Below are 14,056 nucleotides of genomic sequence, written 5' to 3'. Positions count from 1 at the left end.
ATGTGCGCAGTACAACAGCTGGAAACACAAGCAAGTCATCTGAGAGCCAGTGAAACTCTAACAGAGTAAATTGGAAGCTTAAAGGCATTTCAGTGAAACTGGATCTTACAAGGCAGGCAACATTCTTTAATGTTATGATGTTACCTACAGGTATGTGGTGAAAGGGCTCAGGCCAGCCGGCACAGACGATAGTCCCATCTCCGAGCAGTCCACCATGATAAAGATGCCATCTTCCTCACACTGGCAAGGGGCTGGGCAGAAAGGTGCCTCTGATTCCCGTCTTTCCTGGACCTGTCCGTAGCCCCATGCTCCAGGAGAAGACCCCCAGCTTCCAACTGCAGCGCAGAAAAACAGTGCCCCAAGCAGCATGTCTGACTCTCCACCTGTCTGCATCTACACCTGCATAGGACTTCCGATCTGTTCTATGAACTGTCTTTCGAGGAAGCTGTGATGAACTGTTTCCTCTCAGATGTTCCTGTCTTCTTTTTTTTTTAACCTCTAATTCTCCCTCTGTGGGTTGTCCACACTGTAAATCTGTCCTGTCAGATGACCTGCTTCTTCATCTCTATTAATCTTCCTATTTCCCGGCTTCTGCTTTACTCCCCTAGAGTTCTGCTTTATATTAACTTCTCTTTTGTTCCAGTCTTCCTTCTTTTTCCATAAACAATATTTTTCTTCAAGTTGGTTTCTGTTTTTCTTTGTCCTTCTCTCTATCTCTGTGGACATATATATATTTATATATATCTGTTGCTCCGTGTCTCCCTCTCCTTACCTATTGTAAGAGAAGTAAATGAGCCAACCTCATTGGCCCACAATTTAGGGATGGGCTGGAGCATCTCCGGAAAGTGGGAGGAGTCCACAATTCTCAAACTTCCAACTCTTCCCTCTCTTTTTCCCCTCTCTTCCCTCTTCTAATTTTGCTCTGCGTTGAATTTTGGTTTTAGCCTAGAGGATAAGAAAGTTAATTTGCCGAAGGTTAAAGAGAGAGTCAGAGAGTAGATGATGGTAAAGACCGGTCCTGAGCTACAGAGGACTACAAGCAGACTTTCTTAGATTAAGGACTCAAACAGCTGAATGAACTTGTGAGAGTGTCCAACTGGCGGGGACAAGTGGTGGAGAAAACTGAAATTCTGACACTTCAGCACCCTTCAGTTCCCAGAAGGAGCCGAATCTAGTGTCTCGTAAGTCGCACCTTCTCATGTTTCCCCTCGCCGGAATGTCACATTCACACACACTCACACACATGCAAACACTCATGTGTATGTCCCCTCAGAGATAAAAAGCAGATTGTGACTGACAAATCCATTTCACATATGCTAACTCTACTTAACCATTAAATGAAATGTATCTGAGAAATTTAACATCATTTTCAGCTGTCATTGAAGATGTTCTTTAAATTTGCTCACTGCATTTAATACCAAAATGAAGCAATTTGCTAAGAGAGCAGCAGCTCAAATGGATCTAATCATTAAAAGTTATCACTTATTAGAAGAATATAAAATTATTCACAAGTGGCACAATAAAAATAGACACACAAAATAAAAATAGAGAAACTATAGAGCGACAGCAGCACAACAAACCAAACTTTTAAAATGGTTAAAAATGAGAAACAGAGGAGTCTGGCAGGATCTTGAGAGTAACAACAACCTCCTTCCTATCTTCAGTGAGTCTCTATCAAGGAGTAGGATCAGGTCCTGACTAAAACACAACTAAAATCCTATGAAACACATATTATAGTTTGATTGAATCAAAGTGTAATTTTTGAGCACAATCTGAAATCTGCTAAATTTGCCCAGGAATACATATCACAACTGAAACACAGTGGTGAAAGCATCGTGCACTGTGGTTACTCTTCTTTACATTTTGTTGTCATAGAATTATGAGCAGTTGTAAAACTGACCCCAAACACAAAGAACCGCTTCACAAAAAGAGAATGTTAGGGCAAATTTGTTACCAGTGTATGTAATGTGACAACCTTATCTTATATAATAAGGTCATTCTATAACTATAATCGTGCTAAGATTAGTTGTTTCTTTGAAATCAAGCCTATAAAATAAATACATAAAAATGTATAAAAGAATATTTGTAAAAGAGCAGCAAACAGGTTAATGTGCTGCAAACACAACATTTACACATAAATCCTACACCTTACTCTAAATAAGTGTGCATATGTTGTGCTATAGGATTTCAGAGCTGCTTGATTTTCAACACAAGGTTTTATGCATGCATATGTTACATACATTTATCACATCCACATAGTAATTATATAGTGAGAAAATACAGTTATTATATTCAAGCAGAATGATTTTTATTCTGTCCATTTAAATAGTTCAGTAGTTTTATCCAGCAGCTGGTTCTTATAAGTAGAAATAGTGCATTAAAGAAGTACTCCTGATCCCTTTTGTTCTGCTGATTTTTATAAGAAATGATGTCGTCTTTTATTAGCTATTATAGACCAACCAGTTGGGCTAATAAAATGCAGTGCAGTTCTTGGAAAGTCAAAGCCTGGGGTTGTTTAAACTGGGGGGGGCTTTCATGTTATAATATATCAAAAACCCACAAAAACACATATGTAAGGCTGAAAGCACAATGCAACATATCAGTTTATCACTTCTAAACTGTCCTTAAAAAGGCATCATTAGCAGTTTTTTGGTTTATAATTCAGTCAGAATATGTTACTGAAAGCATATAAGCACATAAAAAAAAGCAACCCAAATGTTTTCCATCCTTTTAGCTACGTCTGTCTTTCTCCTCAACTTATCCTCTTTCTCCACTATCCTCCAGCCTGAATAGTTTCTCATTAATTAATTAACATTCCTATGCCTCAGTGTTTTCTGAGGGGTCTTTGTTATGGCCCCACAAAAACTCTTTCAGAGCAGTTCTTCACAATGTCCCTCTCTCTTACTCTCACTCTCTCATGCTCTCTCTTATTCCCCTATTTTCTTTGTATTTGTAGTGGAAGGTTGGTCTATCAATCCATTGACAGGTTGAAAATGTTCAAAAATTTTTCTTTTTACAAATTCCTCCTTGTGTTTCCTCTGATCAAAGGCCCATCTTGCATGATCTTGGCCCACGCACAAGCAAACACAGTTTTCCCCACTGGCACTAATGGTTGTGTGCACAGACACAAAAAAATACGCACATGTTCTTTGTACACCTGCAACCTTCTCCCCTCTGCTTGGCTCTGTACCTCTTCCCTCTGGCACACCAAAACTCTGTCATCTTTTTTAAATGCTCTTTGATTGTCTGGCCTCAGGGGGCCCCTAAAACACACACGGTGCACTGTAAAAGAAAGCGGCATGTTTGGTCTCCTGCCTGTCTGCCTTTCTCTTTTTACTGGCTTCTCTTGTTTTCCTGTTTTCTTCCTTCCCTTTCAGTTTTACATAAGCGGAGCACCATGCATCCTTTCCCATATGTCAGGAATGTCCAAAGGGATTTGTTCATATTCAACGTGTTCTCACAAAGTTGATGACATGATAAGTGCTACCTGCACGCACATCAGTTCAGCTGCAGATTTGGCTAATATTAGATCATTAAAACAGAAAGGATTGTCAGTGAATAAGAAATCATGGAAAACGTTCCTCCTGAGAATTAAATATTTGGTCGTTTTATTAAATTATTTTACAATTATTTTTACATTGTCTTTACATAAGCTTAATGGTGTTGCCATGCTTTTCATCCACTGCAATAGTTGTATTTAAATCTTGCCCTTGAGGGGCAAAAAAAGACTTGTCTTCAAGTAAGTCTTCTGTTAATAATATATTTTTCATAAAATAAGAAATAAGGGTTGCATACTCTCCTGTGATTATTGACATTTTATCTTTTAACATTTGAACTCTAGCAATCCTTTGTTCAAAGCAGACTGATTAAATTGCATTTGATGAGGAACTGATCAGTTTGTCAATTAAAGCTAGAAATTCAAATACAACACACTGTAAACATCTCTCATTTAAAGATTACAGTCATGTACTATAAATTATGTTTCATGTTATAATGTTTTATATTACACTGTAGAAACATTATCATCTCTGTTCCAAGTGTCATTTTGTGGTAGGAGGATATTCAAATTTTGATTTTTGTGACTCTGAAAGAGAAAAACCTTATAAAAATTTTATGATAGTTATGAGGCTAAACTCCTCCCGACTATTCAGCTCTAACTCTGATTGATTGTTTGGTATCAGCCCAGATGCGCATGAAACCCCAGAATTAAGGTGAATTTTGAATAATCCGACTGCAAAATTTACAAAGGTGTACAAAGGTACAGTCACTTAAACTTGACACATTTTGTTTGCAAACCTATTCTTGAGTGTAGCTTATCCAAGTCAAAATTGGACCTATACTGACCCATTTCAATAACTGTTCTACAAGTCATTAACTGAAATTCACCAAAGATACGGAGGCTAAATGGTACAATTTACACTTGTATAACACCAGGATTATTCACTGCAAGAATTAATAATCCTAAATCAGAAAGAGAAATCGATATTTTGCAACAGAAAAGGTCTAATAAAAACATAAAATAACAAATGTGTTTAGTGAAATCATTGTTTTGTAAATAAGATTACTTGTATGTTTCTGTGGTTTACTTGAAAACAATAAAAAATATTTTGTCATGATAATTATTGTCATGATTTTGGCACTGATGTCTGGTCTGATCACCAATTTCACTCACCTGCTTATCTCTACCCAGTCCTCATTACCGCTGATCTGTTCCACCTGCTTTAGTCTCTATTTAACCAGCATTTAGACCAGTCATCAGTGCCAAATTATTTTCAAGCCGTTGGTGAGAAATTTTCTAGCATTCCTGTATTCTGATTGCCAGATCCTGAACAGTTCTGCCTCTGGACCTCCGAGCCTGCCTGTTCCCGTCTGATCTGTTTGCTTGACCTGTCTTCGGACTCCTGCTGGATCTCTTCCTTTCTGTGTACGGAACCTGGAACTGTTACCCGACTCCATTCTGGATTCTCCCTCATCACCTCTTTGGATCTTTGACATCCTGGCTCTGACAACTGAGCATGTCACCGACAACGGCTTTGCTTCGCCCTCTGGATTATCCTGCCTACCTTCATTTGCTCGGTTCTGGTCTCCTGTCTGTCCTCCTACCACCGATGTATCAGCATCTGAGATTCTCTTGAGAAATCTGTTTGTCCACCTCGAATATTGGATCCTGTCATTCAAAGCCTCACAAATTATCTAAAATTTATATAACATGAGAATGTTTTAATTTCTTTTTCTTGGCTCCACTTTTATTGGTATTCTCAATACTGCTACTGATACTCATACTCATACTGATACGCATTGTCTTCTGCTTATCAGGGACCGGCGAAAGTAGTCTGAGTAGAGACTCCCATACTTCCCGCTCCCCAGACACCTCCTCCAGCTCCTCTTGGAATAACGTATGGTGCTCCCAGGCGAGCTGAGAAATGTAGTCCCTCCAGCAAGTCTTGAGGTGTCCTCCAGTCCTCCTCCCAGTGGGATGTACCTTGAACACCTCCGGAGGGAGCTGTCCAGGGTGCATCTAGAACAGATGTGCAAGCCACCTCGGCTGACTCCTCTCTGTGTGGAGAAGAGGCTCTACTCCGAGTCTCAGCCGGGCAACCAAACTTCTCATCCTTTATTTAAGGGTGAACCCTTCTGAGAAGGCTAGTTTCTGCTACATGTATCTAGGATTTTGTTCTTTCAGTCATAATCCAGATTTCTGTAACCATAGGTGAGGGTAGGAACATAGTTCGATTGGTAAATTGGGAGCTTTGCTTTCTGCCTAAGGTTTCCCTTTAACACAACAGACTGGTACAGCATCCACATTAAAGTAGCAGCCATACCAATCTCTCTCTATATCTCCTTCTCCATCCTCCCCTCACTTGAGAACAGAAGTCAAGATACTTGTACTTGTTGAGCTTTCAGTGCCCCTGGAGTGGCAGACTGGGGTTGTGGTTCCTCTTCATATGAAAGGGGACAGGAGTGTGTGTTCTAACTGCAAAATTTCCTTTTGTATATACTCTTTGTATACATAATGACAATATAAGTTCTCCAAGTCTACAGGGGATCACACACCTTAGCCTCTAAAGGTAAGCCTGTGTGAGGATGAGCAATGTGGTATTAGTCATTGCAATAGAACACTGGTCAGTACTAGCAATGTAACTGTTTCCATAAGAGTGCCCTCTGGGGGGCACTCCAAGAGGAGGGGGTACAGGTATAAAGTTAGGGGTTAAACTAAGACATGATCAAGAATTTAACAATAGCCTCATCCTATAGCACCATAACTGTGGAGATAGCATAGGATAACCCGAGCCACTCTAACTAAAAGCTTTTTCAAAAAGAATGCTTTAAGCCGAATCTGTCTGCCTCATGAACTGAAACTGGAAGTTTGCTCCTTAGGAGATGAACCTGATAACTAAAATATCTGCCTCCCATTCTACTTATAGTCCTAGGAACCCCTGTAGACCTGTTAATTGAGAGCCAAGTCCTTTAGGAAAAGTGAGAAAATCAGATCTCTAAAATAATGTTTGTCAGAAGAATGTTTTATATTCTGGATTTAAAAGCAAAGGTAAGGAAAGGATACTAAAATAGGAGAAATATGATCTCCCTTTAATTATCTTCAGAATTCTGCCTGCAGCATTTTGGATCAGATGAAGGCTATTGACTACAACGTCTAGACTTCCTGATTGAAGAGTTAGAATAATCCAGTTTTGAAGAAACAAATGCATGGACTAGTTTCTCTGCATCACCACGGGATAGTTATTTCTAATTCTTGCAATATTGTGCGGATGCAAGAAGGAAATGGCAAGAAACCGGTTTAATATGGAATGTAAATTACAAATCCTGATCAAAAATAAAACTAAGGCTTTTTACTAAATCATCTTCATCCCAGTTTATAAAATAAACAAATACTGTACAACTGCAAAAGGGTTGTGGATAGTTTCCTTTTGAGGATGTTTTAAATCCCATCAAGTCTGTCTGAGAGAGGTGTTTTCCTTTTGTCCTTTTGTTCATAAAGTCCACATTGGTGATACTGTAACCCACATTCCTCAGGGGAATATGGTCTGACTGTACATGCTGGAGACTGTTTGGTGTCTTAAAGCCTTCGTTTCTGTAACAAAATGTCAAACCTTAATGTGTTGAATGTTACTGAATAGCTTTATTTAAGGTACAACAATCTAAGAAGTAAAGTCCTTGCATGTCAGGCTACTTTGATGCAAAGTTATGGGTGCGTGTTTTCTTTGAAAGAAACAATTGTAATAACACTGAAACAGTGATTTTTTCTCTTTATTAGTCTGCTGATAAGCATTTGGATCCTGATAGCTTCAGAAGCGCATCCATGGATGCACAAAAGTCAAATTAATTGTGCTTTTGCAATAAAAAAGTTAAAGTTAAAATTAAAATAGTTATTTGTAATAGATATACATGCACCAAAATCTAACCGTGGTAACATTTGTACCATTGCTGTAGCTTTTAGTCATGACTGCACACGCACACAACCACATACAAAGTGGAGAACATTTGTATCAAGGCACTCTTAATCTTCTCATTCTATCTCAGAACCTCTCTTTCTCACACTTTATCTCCTGCTTTCACACACTCCCAAACAATCTGCATCACATCAAAGTTAGAGCTCCCCCCCTCTAGTGTGCTGAGCTCCCCAGGCTGTAAACACTATCCAAGCAACAGAAGCCTTGAAGACACAAAGACAAATAGCTACCTGACACCTGACTCTAACTTGAGAGCACTTAGCGTGGTCTACCTGGGAATAAAAAAAAAAGAGAGAGAGAGAGGGCTACCTGAGCTTCTTTTGGGGGGATAACACAGTTGTTGTAACACAGATAACACAGAGTTGCTGCACAGTCAGCAAGTACCCCCGCACTAACCACGCATACTCACCCCATCCATTTGCAACTATGTTTGTTAATTTCCATCATCCACCAGTTCCTTAACAACTCTCAAAACAAGGATATAATAACATTACATAGGTGTGTATATTTTTGTACATTTGAGCTTTTGCTTATCAGCACATGTCTGCATTTATATTCATGCACACCTTGGATGCAAAGGCAACTTAACGCTAACTAAGGTATACTCAGCGGAAGCAACTGAGACGCCCGGGGTTGGTGTGGCGGCAACCTAGGTGTGTACTCTGTCTTTTCATGTGAAAGCACCTGAAAGCCAACAAAAGATCTCCCTCCATCCCCCTCCTCTCCGCTCTCTTTCTTTCTTCATCTCATGGTACAAAAGACAGGAATGAATGAAAGAACAGGGGAGGAAGGGGGATGAGGTAAGTGTATGAGGAAGAGAGGGTGGAGCAAGAGGGCTTCTCAAAGCTTTTACACCAAACATCACCTTAGAAATGGTTCATCATTTCTTGCTCCGCCATCATGACTGAGCTAAAGAAACGTCCAAAAAATTTTTTTCCTTGATACATTTATAAGAAAATACTTAAACACAACTATATTTTGCACATCTTTATTTTGCATTAAACAAATGATGGATGTGGATTTCTTTCAGTCATGCATTTCTTAAAACAGAAGACATAAACTGTTTGTCAGACACTCGTCTTTCATAAAGTTTTCTAGTTCAATTTTCCTATTTCAGTCATATAAGAAAGACTCATTCATTCTTAGAAGATATGCCTCATCACACATCAGATTATTTTTCTTACAAGGCAGAGTCAGGAGATTAAGGGGGGGAAACATTTGAAGGCAAAACAGCACAAAGCTTTGTGGCAAACCTTGTTATTACAATTTGGGGATAGAGAGCTGCCACAACTTGTTGACATCATTGTTGATGTAGACTATTGTAAACCATTAACACCACCATATGTTTTATGACTATAGCTTTAGAATGTTCAAACTTCCAACAAAAATTGCTTTGTAAAAAATAGTTGTGAACTGTTTGCTTTGTCTCCTGACTGCACACAGTGACAAAATTCTAAGATGCAAACACAATCAAGAGGAACGCCTGCCGAACATTGTATATTGACAATGAATATTTGGATTTTAAGGTTTTTATTAAAGGCAAAGTAAGTGACTAGACTAATTTACAAGGCAAAACTACCTAATAACATTTACAAAGGTATAAATGTTTCTAATTTACAATTTTTTAATAATCTTACAACTCACAAAAATTGAAAGATTTACTATGATTGAAATTCTGTGAATGACAGCAACTTTCTAGTTTAAACTCTAAATTAATTCAAAGAGTGAAAAATAGAAAACAAGTAATAAATGAAATGGTAATGTGTTGATACAAGTTTGAATAAAAGGATTAATAGAAAAAAAAATTTTATGATGGATGCCTGTTTTGACAAATTTTCTAGTTAATTGTCATTACATTTTATGTCTTTAGCACTACAGCTTTTTTAAAGCTTAGGAGCTTCATTTCTTTATTAATATTCAACCTGCTGATGAAAGTGAAAAGAAATATTTGTTGAGTCAATGAGTTTTATCCAATAATTTTTAAATTCAAAGGAACTAAATGTCTAAACTATGTAATTTTCATGTTAATATTCTAATCCATTTGTTTTTTGTACTAAAATAATTAAACTTTGGAAAATAATCAGATAAATTTGAAGTCCCCTAAAACTTATGGTAGAAAAAAAAGATAATTATCAAAACATATTTGTTCCAATAATAACGGGAGCGATAGTCTATCTTTCCCATGCATGATCACAAAGATATTAAATAACCAACAAATATCTTTGATATTACTTCACAATAAATTAGTATTTGCTTGGTCTCCCATAGCCAGATTATCCTTTAATGGGCAATAGCTAATCAGAACATTAGAGGGAGCTAGTTTGCCATTACTTTTGAGAAATCATGTAGAAAATTATAGTTTTATGATTAGCTACAAAAGAACAAGATAACGTGTTTAAACCTATTAGGATAACGTCCTCCTGGCTATGAAGAGATAAAGATTCATAACAAAAAAAAAATGAATTTAAACTCTCCTTTGCTAAGTCATTTCATCATTTTGAAAAGCTTTTGAACTCAAGAGGTGAAATAATTCCAATCTATCCCTCATACAGCACACAAAATGAAACATAGACATCTTTCATTGGATCTCCACTACTTTAATTCTCTGCAAACACAGCATAGGGGTTGGTGTGGTAAAAAAAAAAAAAAAAAAGCTTGCAGGCAGCAGACAAACGGGTCTGCACATGCACATCAGCAAATCAAGAGATGCTCCATAATGTTTGATGCAATTCTCACTGGAGCTACTGGCACTTTAATCAGCAGTGTGTTTTTTGAGTGAACTTGTGGACTTTTTAACTGTATACTTATTAAGGGAGGACAGATCCTCAAAAGAAGTTCAACTCTTTTTAAAAAAAATAAATAATTGATCATATCAGTGTGTGTTTTATTGTGTTTATATGTATAGCTTTGTACTGAACTATTTTTAGATATGTTGATACACTATATTGCCAAAAGTATTTGCTCACCCATCCAAATTATTGGAATCAGGTGTTCCAATCACTTCCATGGCCACAGGTGTATAAATTCAAGCACCTAGGCATGCAGACTGTTTTTACAAACATTTGTGAAAGAATGGGTCGCTCTCAGGAGCTCAGTGAATTCCAGCGTGGAACTGTGATAGGATGCCACCTGTGCAACAAATCCAGTCGTGAAATTTCCTCGCTCCTAAATATTCCACAGTCAACTGTCAGCTGTATTATAAGAAAATGGAAGTGTTTGGGAACGACAGCAACTCAGCCACGAAGTGGTAGGCCACGTAAACTGACGGAGCGGGGTCAGCGGATGCTGAAGCGCATAGTGCGAAGAGGTCGCCAACTTTCTGCAGAGTCAATCACTACAGACCTCCAAACTTCATGTGGCCTTCAGATTAGCTCAAGAACAGTGCGCAGAGAGCTTCATGGAATGGGTTTCCATGGTCGAGCAGCTGCATCCAAGCCATACATCACCAAGTGCAATGCAAAGCGTCGGATGCGGTGGTGTAAAGCACGCCGCCACTGGACTCTAGAGCAGTGGAGACGCGTTCTCTGGAGTGACGAATCGCGCTTCTCCATCTGGCAATCTGATGGACGGGTCTGGGTTTGGCGGTTGCCAGGAGAACGGTACTTGTCTGACTGCATTGTGCCAAGTGTAAAGTTTGGTGGAGGGGGGATTATGGTGTGGGGTTGTTTTTCAGGAGCTGGGCTTGGCCCCTTAGTTCCAGTGAAAGGAACTCTGAATGCTTCAGCATACCAAGACATTTTGGACAATTCCATGCTCCCAACTTTGTGGGAACAGTTTGGAGCTGGCCCCTTCCTCTTCCAACATGACTGTGCACCAGTGCACAAAGCAAGGTCCATAAAGACATGGATGACAGAGTCTGGTGTGGATGAACTTGACTGGCCTGCACAGAGTCCTGACCTCAACCCGATAGAACACCTTTGGGATGAATTAGAGCGGAGACTGAGAGCCAGGCCTTCTCGTCCAACATCAGTGTGCGACCTCACAAATGCGCTTCTGGAAGAATGGTCAAAAATTCCCATAAACACACTCCTAAACCTTGTGGACAGCCTTCCCAGAAGAGTTGAAGCTGTTCTAGCTGCAAAGGGTGGACCGACGTCATATTGAACCCTATGGATTAGGAACGGGATGTCACTTAAGCTCATATGTGAGTCAAGGCAGGTGAGCAAATACTTTTGGCAATATAGTGTATGTTTGAACCTGTCATCCTTAAGTTTTTGTGATATCATCAGCTTGGAGACTTGGAGCAGAGAAAGACAGAAGTGGAATGTTAAACTTGTTGGAAAGCATTGTTTCCACAGAATCTTCATGCAGGGCTTAGAACAGCCAGGTGACACATCACATCATGGAGAAAGGAAAAAAGGAGTTTGATTATTGTGGGTTTCACACCAGTATTTCAGCCACCTAAAAATTAAACACAGTTGCAACTTTAAAAGTATAGTTATTATAACCAGGGAGGCCTTAAACTTATCATTACAGCAGTCATGAATACAATCATCATATAAATCATCCAGATCTGTTGTGTGAATCCCTCTTAATCGAAGCTAGTGTGATTGTATTGGTAAAACACTGCCATCTTCTGGCAAATGTCCAAACTGCTGGACTTTTGAAAAGACGATACATCAAGTAGCTAATACTGACATTATAGAAGCATTGCAGAGGTAAAATTCATATTTTTATTACTTTGGTTATTAAGATATGACAGGGAATCATGAAAATAAATCATATTTGAAATAAGTTTGAATGTTCATGGGCATATTCAAAACTATGAACAATAAAAAAAACAGTATTGCAGGGGGAATAAATTACCCCAAAAATAATGTACCAGTTTAATAATGGAGAAGCTATTATATTTTTTTAATATATAAAAACTATGTATTTTCTGAGAATGTGTTTATTTAAGAGCAACTATTCAAATTAGGAAAACACATATAAAAAAGTAAGCTATATTTTATTTTATTCTTTGCCTTTTCTAAAAAGTGCTTTAAATCAATCATACCCGTCTTTATCCATGCTGGGTCAGATCCTGATGTTTGAAAAAGGAGGCAGGTAAAGCAGAATAAAGCCAAAACAAAATATTAAAGGCAATAAAAATGCACAATAACAAATTCTAAAAACAATTACAAGAAATTAAATACAACAACAAGCAAAATAATTTAAAATTTTTATTTGTGAAATTGTTTCATTGTTGCAAAAGGTATTCCTAATTCAGTTCTACTGTGTTTTACCATGTCTCTAACCTGGACAAAAACCTTGATTAGGTGTGCTCTTGTGTTCCCAGGGGTTATATACTGTACGCAGGGCCCAGTGCACTCTTGTTTCGATTTTTTTTTTCTGTCTTGGATGAGCCCATTAATAGAACTGTTGCTGCTTTTGATGGTCACATTTTTGGCTAACTGCATGCCTCGTTGCATGCAGTTAGCCAAGCCTTTTAGCTAAACCAGGTCCTGGAAAAAGACAGAGTCTACTGTCTCCGTCTGTCTTTGGACTGCTGTTTAATGTCTATTTTCGGCTGATTAGGTTCAAACAGTTTCACCTCCAGCTTCTCTTGGGAAGTTTGCTTTAAGGGACTTAACCCTCCGTGACTCGACTTTTCAATCAGCCGCACCACTACTTCCTCAGGGCACAGCTCTCCTGCGCCCCGTCCTATACTTTTGTATGGCAGAGAAGAGAGTCTAGGGCCAAAGATTTTTAAGTACCAGGGCGGAAATATATCACCAATCAGATGAAAAACTAAACAGCTTTACTCATCATTAAAGATTGAATATATTTTATATCGACACAAAGTCAAATAATGTATCAACACAGAAAAAGCTTAAGGATAAAGACAACTGCCTGAACCTGACAACTCATTAATAGTAATAGGCATTGTAATACTCATGCCATATATTATATTTTATGTAAATATATATATATATATATATATATATATATATATATATATATATATATATATATATATATATATATATATATATATATATATGATTAGAAGTATTTTTATAATTTCATTTTAATTCGTTTTTGTTTTGTCTTAATCAAGGTCATTGGTTGGGTGGGGCGGAGGCCTAGTGCTCTCTATTGGCCAGCTGCCACTGGTTTCTGAACCAGCTTTTTAATTGTTAAGAAAATTGTTACAACCTTTTTTAGATGGCTAAACTATTGCCAGACCTGCAGGTTGAAGAATATTGATTATAGGTAACATTTCATGCAACATAAATTCAGCTTTTAAACAAAAGATTATAAGGTCCTTTCTAAGGTTTTGCAATTTGCCATTATTCACAAGAAAACACATTGAACAGCAGAAGGCCTACCAAAATGTATATATATAGGAATACCCCCTGTACCCCCCGTCCCGCAATCTTTTTGGATCTGGACAAGTAACCATAATTGATGGAACTTATACTTTCTGCCCTTTAAAACAAAACAGTAAGAGCTAATCGTGACCTTAAGCTAAAGCACACTTGGGATTCACAACGAAGCAACGATTTAAAACACCCAACCAAGATTACCTCTGAATTGATGAAAAACAAAAACTTGGGTAGCACTGCCACCGTGCAGCAAGAAGATCCAGGTTTGATTCCTGGCTC

General features: G+C 38.1%; 1 protein-coding gene and 1 long non-coding RNA gene across 3 annotated transcripts in view; one reads left to right on the top strand and one right to left on the bottom strand.

Annotated features, from left to right (window-relative positions):
* Window positions 1-801, bottom strand: part of LOC119784302 (leucine-rich repeat-containing G-protein coupled receptor 6) — a 54,399-nt gene extending 53,598 nt beyond the window's left edge. The window contains exon 1 of one of the 2 annotated variants that reach the window (XM_038286282.1): window positions 149-801. In XM_038286282.1, the coding sequence (XP_038142210.1) occupies window positions 149-393 (245 nt within the window). In that variant the 5' untranslated portion in view covers window positions 394-801. The remainder of the gene's footprint in view (window positions 1-148) is intronic. The other variant, XM_038286281.1, reaches the window with a different exon arrangement.
* On the top strand, window positions 152-7,382 carry LOC119784306. Its single transcript, XR_005280915.1, has 2 exons — window positions 152-1,181; window positions 4,823-7,382. It is a non-coding gene; the product is annotated as an uncharacterized LOC119784306 (long non-coding RNA).
* Window positions 7,383-14,056: the final 6,674 nt, after the last annotated feature.

This window comes from Cyprinodon tularosa, unplaced genomic scaffold (genome assembly GCF_016077235.1).
Source record: "Cyprinodon tularosa strain WSP-4 unplaced genomic scaffold, ASM1607723v1 ctg223, whole genome shotgun sequence".
Classification (NCBI taxonomy): domain Eukaryota; kingdom Metazoa; phylum Chordata; class Actinopteri; order Cyprinodontiformes; family Cyprinodontidae; genus Cyprinodon; species Cyprinodon tularosa.
Note: the sequence above shows the minus strand (reverse complement) of the source record. Positions and strands in the feature narration are given on the sequence as shown.